The sequence below is a fragment of the Eublepharis macularius genome, chromosome 5 (genome assembly GCF_028583425.1).
Source record: "Eublepharis macularius isolate TG4126 chromosome 5, MPM_Emac_v1.0, whole genome shotgun sequence".
NCBI classification, from domain to species: Eukaryota; Metazoa; Chordata; class Lepidosauria; order Squamata; family Eublepharidae; genus Eublepharis; species Eublepharis macularius.
This window is the reverse complement of record NC_072794.1, coordinates 94,522,688-94,538,180: the sequence shown is the minus strand read 5'-3', so window position 1 is coordinate 94,538,180 and position 15,493 is coordinate 94,522,688. Positions and strand designations below refer to the sequence as shown.

At 43.7% G+C, this 15,493-nt stretch overlaps 1 protein-coding gene across 1 annotated transcript in view; it reads left to right on the top strand.

The window, feature by feature from the left end:
* The window catches only part of LOC129330099 (cytochrome P450 4B1-like), a 62,729-nt gene extending 48,175 nt beyond the window's left edge, over positions 1 to 14,554 (top strand). The window contains exons 9-12 of the mRNA XM_054980002.1: positions 367 to 500; positions 4,148 to 4,212; positions 9,336 to 9,418; positions 12,827 to 14,554. Of these exons, the coding sequence (XP_054835977.1) occupies positions 367 to 500; positions 4,148 to 4,212; positions 9,336 to 9,418; positions 12,827 to 12,998 (454 nt within the window). The 3' untranslated portion in view covers positions 12,999 to 14,554. The remainder of the gene's footprint in view (positions 1 to 366; positions 501 to 4,147; positions 4,213 to 9,335; positions 9,419 to 12,826) is intronic.
* The last annotated feature ends 939 nt before the right edge of the window (positions 14,555 to 15,493 follow it).

Here is a 15,493-nt window from a genome sequence, read left to right as displayed (position 1 = left end):
GTGAGGGGTGCCTTTCTACCTAATTATCCTATGTTTCTATTGCTCCTGCTCCTGTTGCCCTGCTGTCTGTCATGCAGTTTTCAAGTCACAGTGGACTGTACGAAGTTTAAAAAGTTCACCACCATGTGTTTCTGCAACACAGTTAAACCACAACCGGGTTGGTCAGTTCAATCAAAGTGGTGTGATAAACCAAGCAGAGGAGTGAAAGGAAGTGAAGGGAAGATCAGTATCAAGATCTGCTGGGGAAATAATCAGCAAGCAACATGTAGGCAGCACATGCAGTTTTAGCTGAAAATGTTACCTATGTGAATATCTCTGGAGAAGTTTCACTGCTTTATTGGCTTATTTTGTCTTTAAATTTTCCAGGGATGACCTGAGTAAGATGACTTACTGCACTATGTGCATTAAAGAGAGCCTTCGCCTTTACCCTCCAGTACCAGGCGTGTCCCGACAGCTCAGCAAACCCATTACATTTTTTGATGGACGGACCTTACCTGAAGGTTTGTTTGGATCTATTCTACTTTTGTAACCAGAACTTGATTCAAGAAATCTAAATAAAAAGTCTGTCAACAAATACACTATGTGAAAGGGAGTCAGTTTTAAGTACCTTAAATAAAACTGAGGTCATATTCAGAGTGATAATTTTTATTTTATTTATTTATATTTCAATTTATATACTGCCCATCCCCAGGGGCTCTAATAGGGTTCCAATCCTAAATATACTTATTAAGATGTTGATACCCAAATGGGGAGGTCTCCTTTGGGACTGGGAGAATTAGCATAAAAGGAGACATAGCAAGAGGGGGTTACTAGTATGATCTCCACCAATGAATCATTCCCTTAGAGTACTCTCTAATAAATTGGTGAGTGTTCAACAGGAATGGTTTTTATTGAGGGGTAGTAAAAAGCAAACACACAGGAAAAACCCAGAGCATATGCACAGAGCTAACTAAGAAAATAGGAAGGAAGAGGGAGAGAGAGAGAGATTCATGATCAGGTGATATTTACCAGTCTAGGAGATAGAGGACTTCTGTAGAGAGTAGCAGCTCAAGCGACCAGTGCTTCGCAGCAAGAGGAAGAAGGCTTGCACACGTGTCTGAAGGTGTGAATAGGATCCAAGGACACCCACATGGCTATGGAGGAGGGCAGCTCAATTATACTGCGAAACATACCCTGGGGCAGAATTGCATCTTCTGCCCCAAGAACCATAGCTTAATGGTTGTCTTTGGAGGTGAAACAATAAATTGGGAAAAGCTTGATTGAACATATATGGGCAGAACTATAGGTAAAAAGATGGTTGATGATCTGCGATTAACAGAAGGGAAGAGTTATCAGATCCTTGAATAACTGATTAGGAAGGTGGGAAGGAGAAGATCAGAAGGGTGTGGCTGACATTAACTCAGGAACTCCTGGAAAACCTCTTTTATCTTAAGTCTCTGCACTTCTCCAGGGTGTAGGGCAGCTAGTCAGTCTTGCCTTATGACTCACATTCCAATAATTTTCTAACTCCAGCCGAGTTCAGAACTGTTGTGCCTAGCCAGGCAGCGTGTCTTAGGAGTTTATGATATTGCCGTATTCATAAACTGCCCTTTCAGTGTGAGTGAAGGTTTGACTGTCAACACTGTAAGCCCCAATGATCTCAGTAGACTCAGTTCTAAATAAACGTGCTTAAGACTGCACTGCCTGAACACCTTATCATTTCAAATGTATCCTTTGTAAATGTTGCTAATGCAGTAACCAGGGCTTTTTTTCAGCTGGAACACTGTGGAACGTCACCTCTCTGACAGAGATCAGTTCCCCTGGAGCAGGAATGGCCAAATGGTGGCTCGTGAGCCACATACGGCTCTTTGAGCCATATTTTGCGGCTCCCGGAGCCAGCCAGTGCTCCCTTGCCATGCTGGGCGCTCCTCTGTGGGCACCGCTCTCAGCCAGTCCCCTGCTCGCAGCAATGCTGCCTCAGTGCTTAGGAGGAAGAGGAAGGCGAAAGGAAGCATCAAGGAAGGAAGGCAGGAAGGCAGGAAGGAAGGAAGGAAGGAAGGAAGGAAGGAAGGAAGGAAGGAAGGAAGGAAGGAAGGAAGTGCCAAGATGAAGGTGGCCCTAAACTTCCTGCCCGCAGTGGCAGTGTTCATGTTTGCGTTGTTGCCTTCAAATCCCATGATTGGCACATGAGGAGGGTCCACGCATGTGCTGCCCCTCGCCTTGAGTGCACCAAAGTTCAGCGGGCTTACTGCCAGGGCACGTTAGCTTGGGAGGAAGCCCCGTTCGCTGCGTAGAGAACTGGTTTGCCTGTAAGTGCATGTGCGAGCAGGACTGCTGGAGCAGAGAGGCATGTACTTAAGATTGTGTGGCTCTGCTTTCTGATATCTCCAGCCTGAAATGTTGTGAGGGTTAGGGTTGTTGTTAGGGGCAGTTTTCAGGTCCTATACCAATACCCTAAATACAATTCAGTGTAGACTAGAAACTGGCACGCAGGCACAGTGTATTTAATAATTTCTCCCTCCCTCCCTCCCTCCCTCCCTCCCTCCCTCCCTCCCTCTTTCTTTCTTTCTTTCTTTCTTTCTTTCTTTCTTTCTTTCTTTCTTTCTTTCTTTCTTTCTTTCTTTCTTTCTTTCTTTCTTTCTTTCTTTCTTTCTTTCTTTCTTTCTTTCTTTCTTTCTTTCTTTCTTTCTTTCTTTCTTTCTTTCTTTCTTCCTTCCTTCCTTCCTTCCTTCCTTCCTTCCTTCCTTCCTTCCTTCCTTCCTTCCTTCCTTCCTTCCTTCCTTTCTAATTGAGAGTTCTACCACTTCTTTTCCCAGGAAAAAGCCCTGTCAGTTACAATAGCAAAGCAGTCATTTTTAAAAACAAACATGTGTTGTAAACACTGTAGAGCCTATTTTGATTAAAATATATAGGAAACTACTACAGCCAGGCCCAGCTGCCCTTGTAGAAAGCAGGCGTGATGGGGAAAATATTAAAACAAGCCTAGACTGAAACCATCACTTATGGCTGGATTGCCCTTTAATGGTGAGAGGGGAAGAATATCGTGAAGTCTCAGACACATCTAGTGGAAGATGCAACATGGTACCAAAGCTATACAAATATAGTATGCATACCTAATCTGCACAAGTCTTTGTATAACACATGCAATCTGTTTTGCTACTTTCTTCACTGGTACCTGCAAGGGAGTCAGAGCAAATCTTTTATAAATGAGCAATGTCTCCAATGATCTGCTTCCCACCGCCTGTCTTCAGATCTCACCTGCTGATTCATCTTTTATGATTGGTACACAGTCCCATCTCCAACAATGAATTCGGTATTCAGTTCAGGGATTCAGTGAGACATAGGTATTTAATGAACTATATACTTTGTAAGTTTGCTATTAATGGCAACAGGTCTTTTGCAGAATAAATAGCTCACATATCACATCAGAAGTCCTTTGTACAGGGCTGGCCCTCTTGCCCTCACACTCATCTGACTTGCAGGCAGGGCCGGCGCCACCCTTGAGGCTGTGAGGTGGGGGACGCAGGGCCGGAGGGGGTGCCGGAGGGCCCCCCGGGGGCGGAGGTGCACGTCCCGCGCCACCACCGGCCAGCCCCACGCTGCCATCGCTGCTGCCCACCCCCGGGCGGCCGCAGCAGACACAGGCCAGGAACGACAAGCGGCCGGGGTGGCGTGCAGCGTGCGGGCGGCCTCCTCACTCCGCCCCAGCCACCTGCCGGCGGCACTGCATGATGACATCATAACATGATGACATCATCACGTGATGACGTCATCACACCGTCCGGAGTGCGCACGTGAGGCTGTCCTCCAGCACCAGAAACCCTGGCGCCAGGACTGCTTGCAGGGCATCTCCAGGGGTCTCGGGTGGCAGTTCCAACACTGGCTCAGCCTGGGAAGCTGCCCCAGGAGGGGTTAGATGCCCCAGACTCTGACCCTAGCATGAGGGAACTGAATACATGCTTTAACAGTTGAAAATTTCTCCTAAAGCAATACAGGATGTAATCTAAATTCTCAGTAGAAGGAAACTAACTCAGATATCTTAAACTTATCTTTGTCCCAGTTTTCTCTACACGGACATAAAATATCCATATTTGGGTCTATAATAGCAGCTGCTGGTATTCCAATTCATGCCTAACTTGTCCCCTTTCCCACAATGATTGCTTCCTAGGCTCTTGGGTAGCAGTAAGCTTTCATCTGATGCACAAGAACCCCAGCATATGGAAAGATCCAGAGGTATGCTATTTCATCACTGTAACCATGTTCATACAATGCAATAATGCTTAACAGATCCTTTAAGAGATAGGTGGGAAGGAACAACCAGATAGAGACTAAGTGAGGGATGTGGCTACCAGGCAGAAGAGCTTCAGGAGAACACGCAGAAAGGTTGTTTACAAATGGAGTCCTTTCATTGATGTTAATAAAGTATTCTTAATTGCAGAATAAAGATTCCTGCATAATTTACCAGCCGGAGAGCACCACAATGCTGTTTCAATCTTCTAGAACAAAGTCATTGCTGGGCACCATTTCCTCTGCAAAAAGTAGGCTTTTATTGTAGACTGCTGAGAGATTGCCTACCTCAAACATTCTGCTTTCAAAAGCCTAGCTGGCACGTATGAATAGTGCAAATGCTATTTCATAAAAATAAGGCAGTAGTTTGAAATGCCCCATGGGTGAGACTTTATTTCTTTAGATCATTTATTTTCTACCTCTCTATATGAATATCTGAGGCAAGTTACAGCAAAAGCACTGAAGTCCAATAAAATACACAAACACAACTTAATACAATCTATGAAACAGCAAAAATTTGAAAAGCAAGATAATGTTATAACAGCAACACAAGTTCGTTGTTGGTCTTCAGTGCAGTCCCACATTGGGTCTGCACAGGTGCAGGGCCAGCCACTGGAAAGATTTTTCAAGCTCTCAAATGCTAGGGGGCACTCCCTCCCAGCAACATGCATGTGTGGAGCGTTCCCACTGAAGGTGACATTGCTGGGCGGAGCAATCCCTCTTCCCTCAGTTCCTTTCTTGCTGCCACTGGGAAAGGTTCTTTCTGTCTCTCTCTTCTCTTTTAGTCTTCCCTTTTTCTATCCCTTCACAACCAGATCGAACTTAGCTGCCTTCAGGATGTCTATGGCTTCTCAAAAAGCGCTGTTCAAAAAATGTGTCTGATGTGACACTAAAATGCTGTATTCAGATGAGCATGACCATTGCTTGCTCTGCCTTGGTGAGGGCCACAATGTTGGAGCCTGCCAACACAGTAAGCACTTCACCCCCAAGGCCAGACATGACTGGGCCACATGTTTGAAGGCAGCATTATGGGAAATGTCCCTAACGGGCTCTGACTGGCTGGCCATAACTTCAGGCGAGCAGTGATCCAAGCGAACCCCTTCATCCACAAAGGCACATACACTGGATCCAAAGGGGAACCAACCCTCGATTCCGACACCCATTCTGATGACCAACACTTCCATGCTGCCCACAGGTCCACTGAAACACATAAAGTTGAAGTTGGAATCAAAGAAGCGCTGCTCCCCAGATTGGGGAGAACGCACAGCCATGGAGCCACCAGCAAAGAAAGCCAAGGCTAAGATGAAGCACCTTCAAAAGTCAGCTTTGTCTCCTTCATTTCGGCATCATCATCACTCTTCTTCCATCTCTCACTTATCATTGATCATATGGCCACCAGCAACACTGTCACTTCTTCCTACTCCCTTTTTACAAAGGGACAAAGAAGGGATGAGCCCCATTGAAGAGTTCCAGCTGGCCTTCTCACTGGATCCAAGCTAGGTTCCATGCGTACCATCAACCTCGGGTGCTCTCCCTCCGGAACCAACAGCCCAGCCTTCAACAGGGATGCAGACTTCCCGCCCCCCCCCCACTACACCATGGGCACATAGCGTAATCTATCATCAGGTACAGATCTGGCAAGACGTTCTCTCTTGGCTTCAAGCCACCCCGCTCCTCCTGCCATCAATTCCATTTTGGGTTCTGACAGCAGGGGCTCCAGCACCATCAGTTCCAGTACCTCTGAATCTGATGTCTTCGTCTGTGAGATCTCACGAGTTCCATGATTGTTCACCCCTTCTCTCTGACTCTGATGACAGGGAAGAAGCAGGCTCCCATTGTTCCTAGGCAGTCTCAGACTTGGCCTCAAATCCATCCCCAGAAGAGATTGTGGGAGATACTACATCCTCTTTCCCAACACTTGACATCTCTGAAGTACACCAAAGCCTAAAAGCAAAGTGCTCCAGGTGCTGTACAGTAACTCACTAGCCTTGGTAGCCTTCCCTCCAGTGGAGGACCTCCTCAACATCACACATGGAGTTTGGGAAAAGCCTGCATCGTCACCTCTTACTTCATGCAAATTTGAGAACTCCTACAAACTCCAACAGAAGGATTGTGCATTTCTCTTCACACTCTTGCACCCATCCTCCCTCATCACAGAGGAAGTCCAATCCAAACATTGTTATGGATCCCATTCGTCCCCAGTGGACAGGGGGAGATTTAAATTGGATGCCTTAGGGTGCAAGATTTACTCCTGAGCAGTGCTCAGGTTTCACATTGAGAACTACCAGGCTATAATGGGGTTGTACAACCTGTTTCTTTGGGACCGTTTGTCCAATTACACTCAAGACTTACCTGAAGAGAGGAGGGCCCTCTTCCAAGCACTCCGAGATGAGGTCACAAGACTTGCCAAACAACAAATGGCGATGGGTAAACATGCCACAGATTGCTCAGTCAGAGCCATGGCTTCAGCCACAGTCCTCAGACACCATTCCTGGCTCCGCTCTACTGCCTTACCCCAGGAAAAGCCCAACAAGATTGAGGACTTTCCCTTCGAGGACTCCTTCTTGTTCTCTGAATGCACTGATGAGTCTCTACAACAAATGAAAAAGAACCAGCAGACTGCATGCTCCCTAGGGGTTATTGCCTCCCAACAGCAACAGCATCAATATTCGTTCAAACACTGCTACCAGATTCGCTCTTCCTACCAACAGCACTCTAGGTATACTTACCAGCCTTACCAGCAGAGGGGTTATTCCAACTACCCCCATATGGGAACAAAAAGGCCCAACAAACCTAGATCCAGGCAACCCCAGCCAACCTCTCCAAAATTGGGCCAAGGTTGCTTTCCTAGTAGCTGTCACCTTCCTGAAAAGGGTGGGTGAGTTAGGGGCTTTTTGCATAGATCCCCCTCCATTTCTCCAATTCTTTGATGAGAAGGTAATCCTGTATCCTAGTTTAGAATTCCTACCCAAAGTGGTTTCTAAATTCCACTTAAAACAAAAGGCTAATCTTCCAGTACTTTCCCCCAATCCATCCTCAAAGCTGGAAATTAGACGTATTATATCTGTATTATATCCATAGAAGGTCTAAGGCCTTATTTGTTTGCTACTCAGGCCCCTGTAAGGGCCTCTCAGTGGCCAACCAATCTCTTTCAAAATGGATCGTGGCAGCCATCAAATGGTGTTATTCTTCAGCCAAAACTCCTTGCCCAGTGACCATCAGGGCACACTCTACCAGAGCACAATCATTGTTAGTCACATTCCTATGAGGGAACCCCCCCCCCCCCGCCTTACAGGATATTTGCCAAGCCACTAGATGGCCATCAGCAGACACCTTTATCTGTCACTATTTCATGGATGTTAATGCTAGGAAGGATGCAGCAGTAGGAATGGCTATCCTACACTCTGTTCTCCTAGACATCTTTCACCCTCCTCCATTGGTGAGTAGCTTTCTATACTCCCAATGTGGGACTACACGGAAGACTGATGATGAAAACAGTGTTGCACTTACCTGTAACTGTTGTTCATCTAGGTCTTCATGCAGGCATACATTCCCTCCCTCCTACCCCACTGTGAGATAACCAAGCACTTGTGGTGGCATAGGAGGAACTGAGGGAAGAGGGATTGCTCCGCCCAGCAATGTCACCTTCAGTGGGAATGCTCCACACATGCATGTTGCTGGGAGGGAGTGCCCCCTAGCATTTGAGAGCTTGAAAAATCTTTCCAGTGGCTGGCCCTGCGCCTGTGCAGTCCCAATTTGTGCCTGCACGAAGACCTAGATGAACCACAGTTACAGGTAAGTGCAACACTGTTTAATCCTGAAATGCAAAGCACAAGTGCAATAAATAGTTAAGATCATGCTAAACCCTGTTCAGCACAAAAAACAACTAACATAGTTTTGAGTTTGGTTTTTGGAGAAAATTGGGATAGAAGTATCTAAAATAAATAAATTCAATTAAACAATCACAAATAAAACATTTATTTAATTGAGTAGCCTTAATCATAAAGCGGTTCTAGCAGTAAAAAAAAAAGTTATCCAGATAATCAATTAAAATTTTATTAAGCCTTGGCAAACCCAAAAAGTTTTCACAAGGCTCCTATATATTAACAATGTAGGCATGTGGCAAATTTCTTTGGAGAACATATTCTGTAATTGAGCCTTCACCAGAGAAAAAGTCCTGTCTTTGCTTACCATCCACCTGTGTTCAAAAGCTAGAGAGAGAGAGAGAGAGAGAGAGAGAGAGAGCAAGGGACAACACTAAACCCTGCAGGACTTCATAGCAAAGAAACTATGCAAATGCCTCCCCACCCCAAGTATCTCCTTCTGGAATTGTTACCATGATTGATGGTGCCAAAGGCTGCCAACAGGGTGGGTTGATGGTACCAAAAACTGCCACTGTTTTTTCCATATGAATGTCAGAGCAGCCAAGGCCATTTTAGTCCCCAGGACAGATCTGAAGCTAAATTGTAATGGGTCTAGAGAACCCGTTTCCTCCAAGAATGTCTACAGTTAAACAGCCACCCACATGTGAGTTACTAGTCAATAATAATTAAAACTAATTTTGGTCTAAGGATGGTTTCTTCAGAGGTTTCGTGATGACCGTCTCGTTCAATAGTTAGCACTACTTCCTTCTTTAAGGAAGCATTTGCTATGTCCCGGATCCAGCCCTACAATCTTCAGTGGCAAAATGCTACAAACCAAGCTGGTTGCTCACTTCCAAGCCACTTGTCCATATCCTCAGGCTGCACCAAATGAAATTTATCCAAGCAACTAAGATTTTGATGTACATTTGTTCAGATTTTAACAACTTTGCTAGCATTTACTTATAACATGCATTGGTCTAAAACTGCTTTAACAAACTCACTCAAATCTCAATTGGTTTTTGCAAGGAGGGATACTTGAGATGCATTTTCAAGAATAACAAATTATTGTCAGGATACATTAATTTTATGGAATCCAGGAAAAGACTGAAAAAGTATTATCTATTATCAGTAACAGTAGCAATAAACTTTTGAAAATTATAGCAAAACTAGTTTTTTTTTTTAATGGAATCACATTCTTTATTTTAGGTGTTTGATCCTTTAAGGTTTACTCCTGAGAACATTTCAAGCAGAAACTCCCATGCTTTCCTTCCTTTCTCTGCTGGACCAAGGTGAAGCTTATTTAATATAGACATAGTCTTTGAGATATTAAACCTAGTTGTGATCAAGGTTAATACCCGTTTATCTAGAATCACTAAATTAGCATAGGGAATCCTGAAAGCTCATTATACTGAGTATGAATTTAGAGGGTTATTTTTGGCTTGGTGGCTACCTATAAACTAACTGCCAGGCAGCATGCTGTGCTGACCCCTCCCCCCCATTCTGCCATAATAACTGGGAATTATGCTGGCATAACCCCCCCCCCCAATGCCAGCACAGCAGCCCAGTGCCACTCCGCTGGGACCTTCTCCTGGTGCCTGGTAGCAGCAGCTGGCTGCAGGCATAACCACAGCATAAGTCCCTGTGCCAACATGCCTGAGGGCATGATGAGGGGGGGGGGGACAGGGCACAATTTAGTCGGCTCCCTAAGCTGTTTTGGGCCCAGGAATGCCCCAGCAGTGGCAGAAAGTTACGCCACAGAAAACGATGGTGTAGCCCATAGGTGCCCATTGTGCAGGAAAAGTCAATGCCCCCCCTGTACTCGGCCCCACTCAAGTGGGGGAAATATCACAACAGAAGGGGACAGATGAATCTCCTTGGGGAGAGAGTTTCAGAGTTTTGGTGCCATGACCAAGAAGGCCCTCTCCCAGGTTGCTGCCTGCCTAAATCTAAAAAAGGGGGCATTTAGCCAAATCCTTTTCAATGTTGAAGAAATGCAGGACTATTTTCAATGTTGAAGAAATGCAGAATTATTTTAGTCATGTTACGGTTTCTGTATTATTATTAAGATTGTACAGTTATTCCTGTAGCAAACTAGTGTCCTTGGAGAGCAAATTTCTTTTGAAAATTTGATATAAATATGTCAAACAGTGGCTGTCCTATGCCACTGGCTGATCCTTCCAGAAGAGGTCAGGGGAGTGTCTACCTTCCAAGCTTTCTACTAAATCTGCAAAACAGAGCTGTCCCAGAGAGCATCCAGTGCAGTGCGATGGTCAGAATGTCAGACTAGAATCTGGGAAGCCATGGAAGCTTGCTGGGTGACTTTGGGCCAGTCACATACGGTCAACATAACTTTCCTTACAGATGATTCTCCATATTTTTTTGTTGTTGTTCTGGTAGAAACTACTTTACAGATATATCATTCTCCTACTTAAGAACATAAGAAAAGCCTTGCAGATCAATAGTACATTTATAATGCAATCCAAAAAAGAGTTATTCCAGTTTAAGCCCACGGATTTCAATGTGCTTAGATTGGAGTAACTCTTCTTAGGATTGCACTGCAAATCCTTTTTTCCATAGTGGCCAAACCAGATACCCCAGAATGCTCACAATAAGGACAGGGATGCCAAAATATTCTCCTTTTGCTTCCCCACAGTAACTGGCATTCATTGGTACACTATCTTCAAACATAAAAGTGCATTTAGCTATTCTGGCTAATTGCCATGGATGGACTTCTCCATGAATTGACTGACTCCCTTTTTAAGCCATCCAAGCTAGCAGCTATGACTGCATCCCATACAAGTGAGTTTCACAAGTTAATTAGGCATTATGTGCTACTGGAAATACATTTCTGAATAATTGCATGGATGATAGCAGTGCAGCCATATTTAAAAACATTGACAACTCCTAGCCTAACTAGGGTTGCCAGGTCCCCTAGGCATGAAACGAGGGGGATGAGTGGGTCATGGGAAGGGGCGTGATGGGAAGATTTATCTCGTGCACGTTCTGGAGCACTTCTGCATTACACCTGGAATGATGTCATTCCCAGCGTGACGCAAAAGTACTCCAGAGCATGCAGGCGCATATTGCAGGGCCTAGACCTGTTCTTGCACTTTTCCCCTCTGCCAGCTGGGTGAGATACAGGGTGGGGGAGGCTGGGAACAGGGGATCACTCATCCCCACTGGGGCCTAGTAATTCTAGGGCTAACTGCTCCTGTCTCATTATTTTGCATGTTACCTAAGCTAGCTGTTACATTATGCATTCACCTGATTTTGCACTTGGTTTGACAATTCCCTGGTGGGGGTGATGGTGTTGTGGGGAAAAGAACAATAAAAAACTTCCCAGTCTTCAATCTGACTCTTTTTCAAGATCTCTGCCTTAATATCATAGACATTTTTTTAAAGCTAGAAGATCAAAGTCCCTTGATTCTTAGCCTCAGCCACACCACTCCTGTGTTCTGTGTAATTTGACCCCTAGAGAGATAAAATAAAAGTTGCTGACAGATCTTGGAATATTCATTCTAAATTCTTCAAACTCCTCCTTGGGACTCAACCATCTATTCCAAAGCTGCATAGGCCTTCTGTGAAATCATAACAGAGCAGCCCAGGGTAATTAGATGAGCTGCAACACTTTAGCTTGCAAAAGCCTTTTGTGACATTGGAACAGATAAAGTGATGGAAAGGTAGAGTAAAATTATAACCAGTTTATCTCCTCAGCAGTCCCTAAAAGAGCTTTTAACCTCATTCTCCCCTCCTCCATTTTATCCTCACAACAATAATGCTAAGAGGTAGTTTAGACTGAGAGTTACTGTCGTAGTGAGCATCCATGGCAGAGTGGGGATTTGAACCTGGGTCTCACATATCCTCGTCAGACACTCTAACCAGTACATTGTGCTGGCCTGTTATACTTATAGACTCTTCAATAAATGATTGGGTAACATATTGCAAATTAAGGCAGAACTCATTTAGACATCTGCTAATTCTGTCAGAAGTATATTCTTACCATATTACCTTGTTTGGTTAAAACATGGGCCGTTTTCACACGGCCACATGCTCGGAAGATCGGGCAAAACTCACGGCATAAAAGCATCTTCCTAGCATGATTTCCCAGCACGATCCCGTTTAATGATCCTTTTTCTGACATCACTGGGCCATTAAAGGGGATCGTGCTGGGAGATCGTGCTAGGAAGACTCTTCATGCCGTGAGTTTGCGCCATCTCCCAGGGCATGTGTGTAAAATGGCCATGGAGGGAGTCTGAAACATCTATTTCAGAGTACTTAAGGATAACGTTTTATAATTCTTGAAGGGGGGAAGGTCATTTTTTCATTCATATGCTGTATTTTATTTTCCATTTTTGTATTTCATTGTATTTTTCAGTCATGTGATGTACTGTATTGTTAATGACAAATGATAAATCGTATCTTTTGATTAAATTGATGAATATTTATTATGAAAATGATGTCAGTAAATTTTCATGATCTCACTAGTATATAACTCTAAATAATACAATAATAGTTAGTTTTTGGAGGAATATGTGTAAGCAATCCTATTAAGTTCCCTCTAGTGCATATATCTAGAAAGAATAATCCCACGTTGTAGTTCGTTTTGATCTGAAGAGGTTTTTAAAAAGGCTAAAGGCTTGGAAAGAAATCTTGTAGCAGACTTTCCCTTTTGTAAACCTCTCACTTTGTCCTTTCAGAAATTGCATCGGTCAGCAGTTTGCCATGAATGAGATGAAAGTGGCCCTTGCTTTGACTTTGCTTCGTTTTGAACTCAGACCTGATCCTACTAAACCTCCTCCCATCCCCATCCCTCAGATTATCCTGCGCTCCCACAATGGCATACACCTTAACTTGAAGAAAGTGATATGATACTGAAACAGGAGAAGAAATAATTGTGATGTGGAAGGTCGGCGAATAGAGGCTGCAAAATTGTTTGTTCCTGTAAAATTATTTGACAGCATTTTGAAGCTTAGAACCATGACCTACAAATTATTTTTTACAGTGGTCTCCCTATTACCATTAAGAGCATTCATGGATGCTTGGGCAATATTACAGGGCAGCCATAATACTGCTTGATCAGGAATACCTTCACCTCGCCTCCTTTCTGAATAGCCAAGCCCCCCTGTAACTTTTTAAGGTATTTATTTTTGAGGTGGATGCTCTGATCTAAAAAGATCAAGTGTAGCTTTGGAGCAGAGTTTCACTAACAAACTGATGACATATGATGACATATCTAACATTGTCCTAAACAAGTGCCTTCACCTTGGTGTCATGGTCAAATGGATTAAAATGAAGAAGCTGAAACTAAATCTAGTCCAGATGGAGGTGATGCTAGTTGGGAAAATGTATGTCCTCAGGGGACTGACATGCTAACTTTCCATAGAGTTGCCTTTCTTATGTATAAAAGAGGTAGACTCAGCCTTTCTTTTAGAAAGTGGGTTGATAGAATGTGCTAGGAGTGGCTTTTATCATATTCTTTAGTCTTGAGATTGTCATCTTTATTGAATCTACTGAGTTGCCTATGTTGATCCATGACTCTGGAACCTCTGTCTGAAATACTGTAAGGTGCTTAAAGTGAGACTTTCCTTGGAGGCCTCCCAGAAACTTCAATTGGTACAGAATCTTGCTACTTGTCTTTTGGTATGTTATCATGAGTATGAGTACAGTACTGTAATGACTGTTGCTATTATCTTAGAGCCAAAACACACGTTAAGAAATACCTAGGTTCAGCACGTGTTCTCTTACCTCAAGGTTTGCCGGGATCTGTAGGCGTCCTGGAAGCTTAAAGATCTGTAGGCGTCCTGGAAGCTTAAAGTCCTGGAAGCTTAAAGGATCTGTAGGCGTCCTGGAAGCTTAAAGGCGTCCTGGAAGCTTAAAGCTTAAAATACAGGCGCCTGTATTTCCCTTCCCCTTTTTGCTGCTCTGTAAATGCTAAACTTTAAGCTTCCAGGACGCCTACAGATCCCGTCAAACCTTGAGGTAAGAGAACACGTGCTGAACCTAGGTATTTCTTAACGTGTGTTTTGGCTCTTGGTCACTATTTAGGTGCTTGTTCTTACCCAAAAATATTCCTGGTGGTAATTCCATCTGCTCATCAGCATGATCATGTTTATTTACTGTTATAGCCCCCATTTTGTAGAACAGCCTTCTTGAAGAGTTGAGTGCCGTCCTTCTTGGCATTCTGCAGAGTCTATTAAAAAAAACGCTTGGTTTCAGAGGTCTGACGGCTAGGGTGGTAGCTGAGTGCTGTATTAGATGGAATCTTTTTTTAAAAAATCTGTCCCAAGGTGGGAAATATTCAATGGCCATTGTAATTGTTTTCATTTGTATAACTGATAATTTATGTTAACATTATATAGTTGTATGCTACTCTGAACCTTGATGAGATAAAGTATACATTTAAAATAAATAAAAACAAAGATAAGCAGAAGGAATATTTTATTGTACTTATTTTCAGGCTATCTGGTTCTTTGTGGTAGTATTGTTCTATTTGTTTTATTTATTTTTATTTATTATATTTATTTTACTTCATTTATGCCCTGACTTTCCCCCCATGGGGATCCAAAGCAGCTTTTACTGATCTCCTCTCCTCCGTTTTATCCTTACAACCTGTGAGGCAGGTTAAGATGTGTGTGACTGGCCCAAGGTCACCCACTGACCTTCCATGGCAGAGCTGCAGAGTTTAGTGTGCTTTCCCCCTTGTTATTGGTCTTGAATCTCTGGAGAAAAGAGGGATATAAATATTTTAGCTAGGGTTGCCAGCTCCTAGTTAGGAAATTCCTGGAGATTTGGGGTATGAAACCTGGAGAAGGCAGGGTTTGGGGAGGAAAAGGACCTTGGCATGGCATAATTCCATAGAGTCCACCCTCCAAAGCAGCCATTTTCTCCAGGTGAACTGATCTCTGTGGCCTGGAGATCAGTTGTAATTCCAGGAGATCTCCAGCTACCACCTGGAGGCTTGCAACCCTAATTTTAGCAAATAGAAAAATCCATACTGTCAAGTCCAGTTTAGGGACAGTCATACTTTTCTAAGATTAGACAGGCCATTTTGTGGTTTGTTTATGTCATTTAAATTTTGCCATCTTACATTTTAAAAGCACACAAGCTGGCTTACAGCAATTATATAAAGAAAAGAGCTTTTAAAATTTCTCTTATAGAATCCTGTATTGGCAGTTGATGAACAGAGCTAGAATCTCAGCTAGAATCACTGGGAACTTGAAGGTAGGCAGCTTACTTGTTACAAGACAACTTCCATTTTTTCCCTGCCTTCCTACTCACCTCCCTCCTCCCCTCCAAGCAAGGAACAGTTTCTGCATTTCACAGCTGAAATGTTCAGCTCTGCTTTGGGAAATTCCTGGAGATCT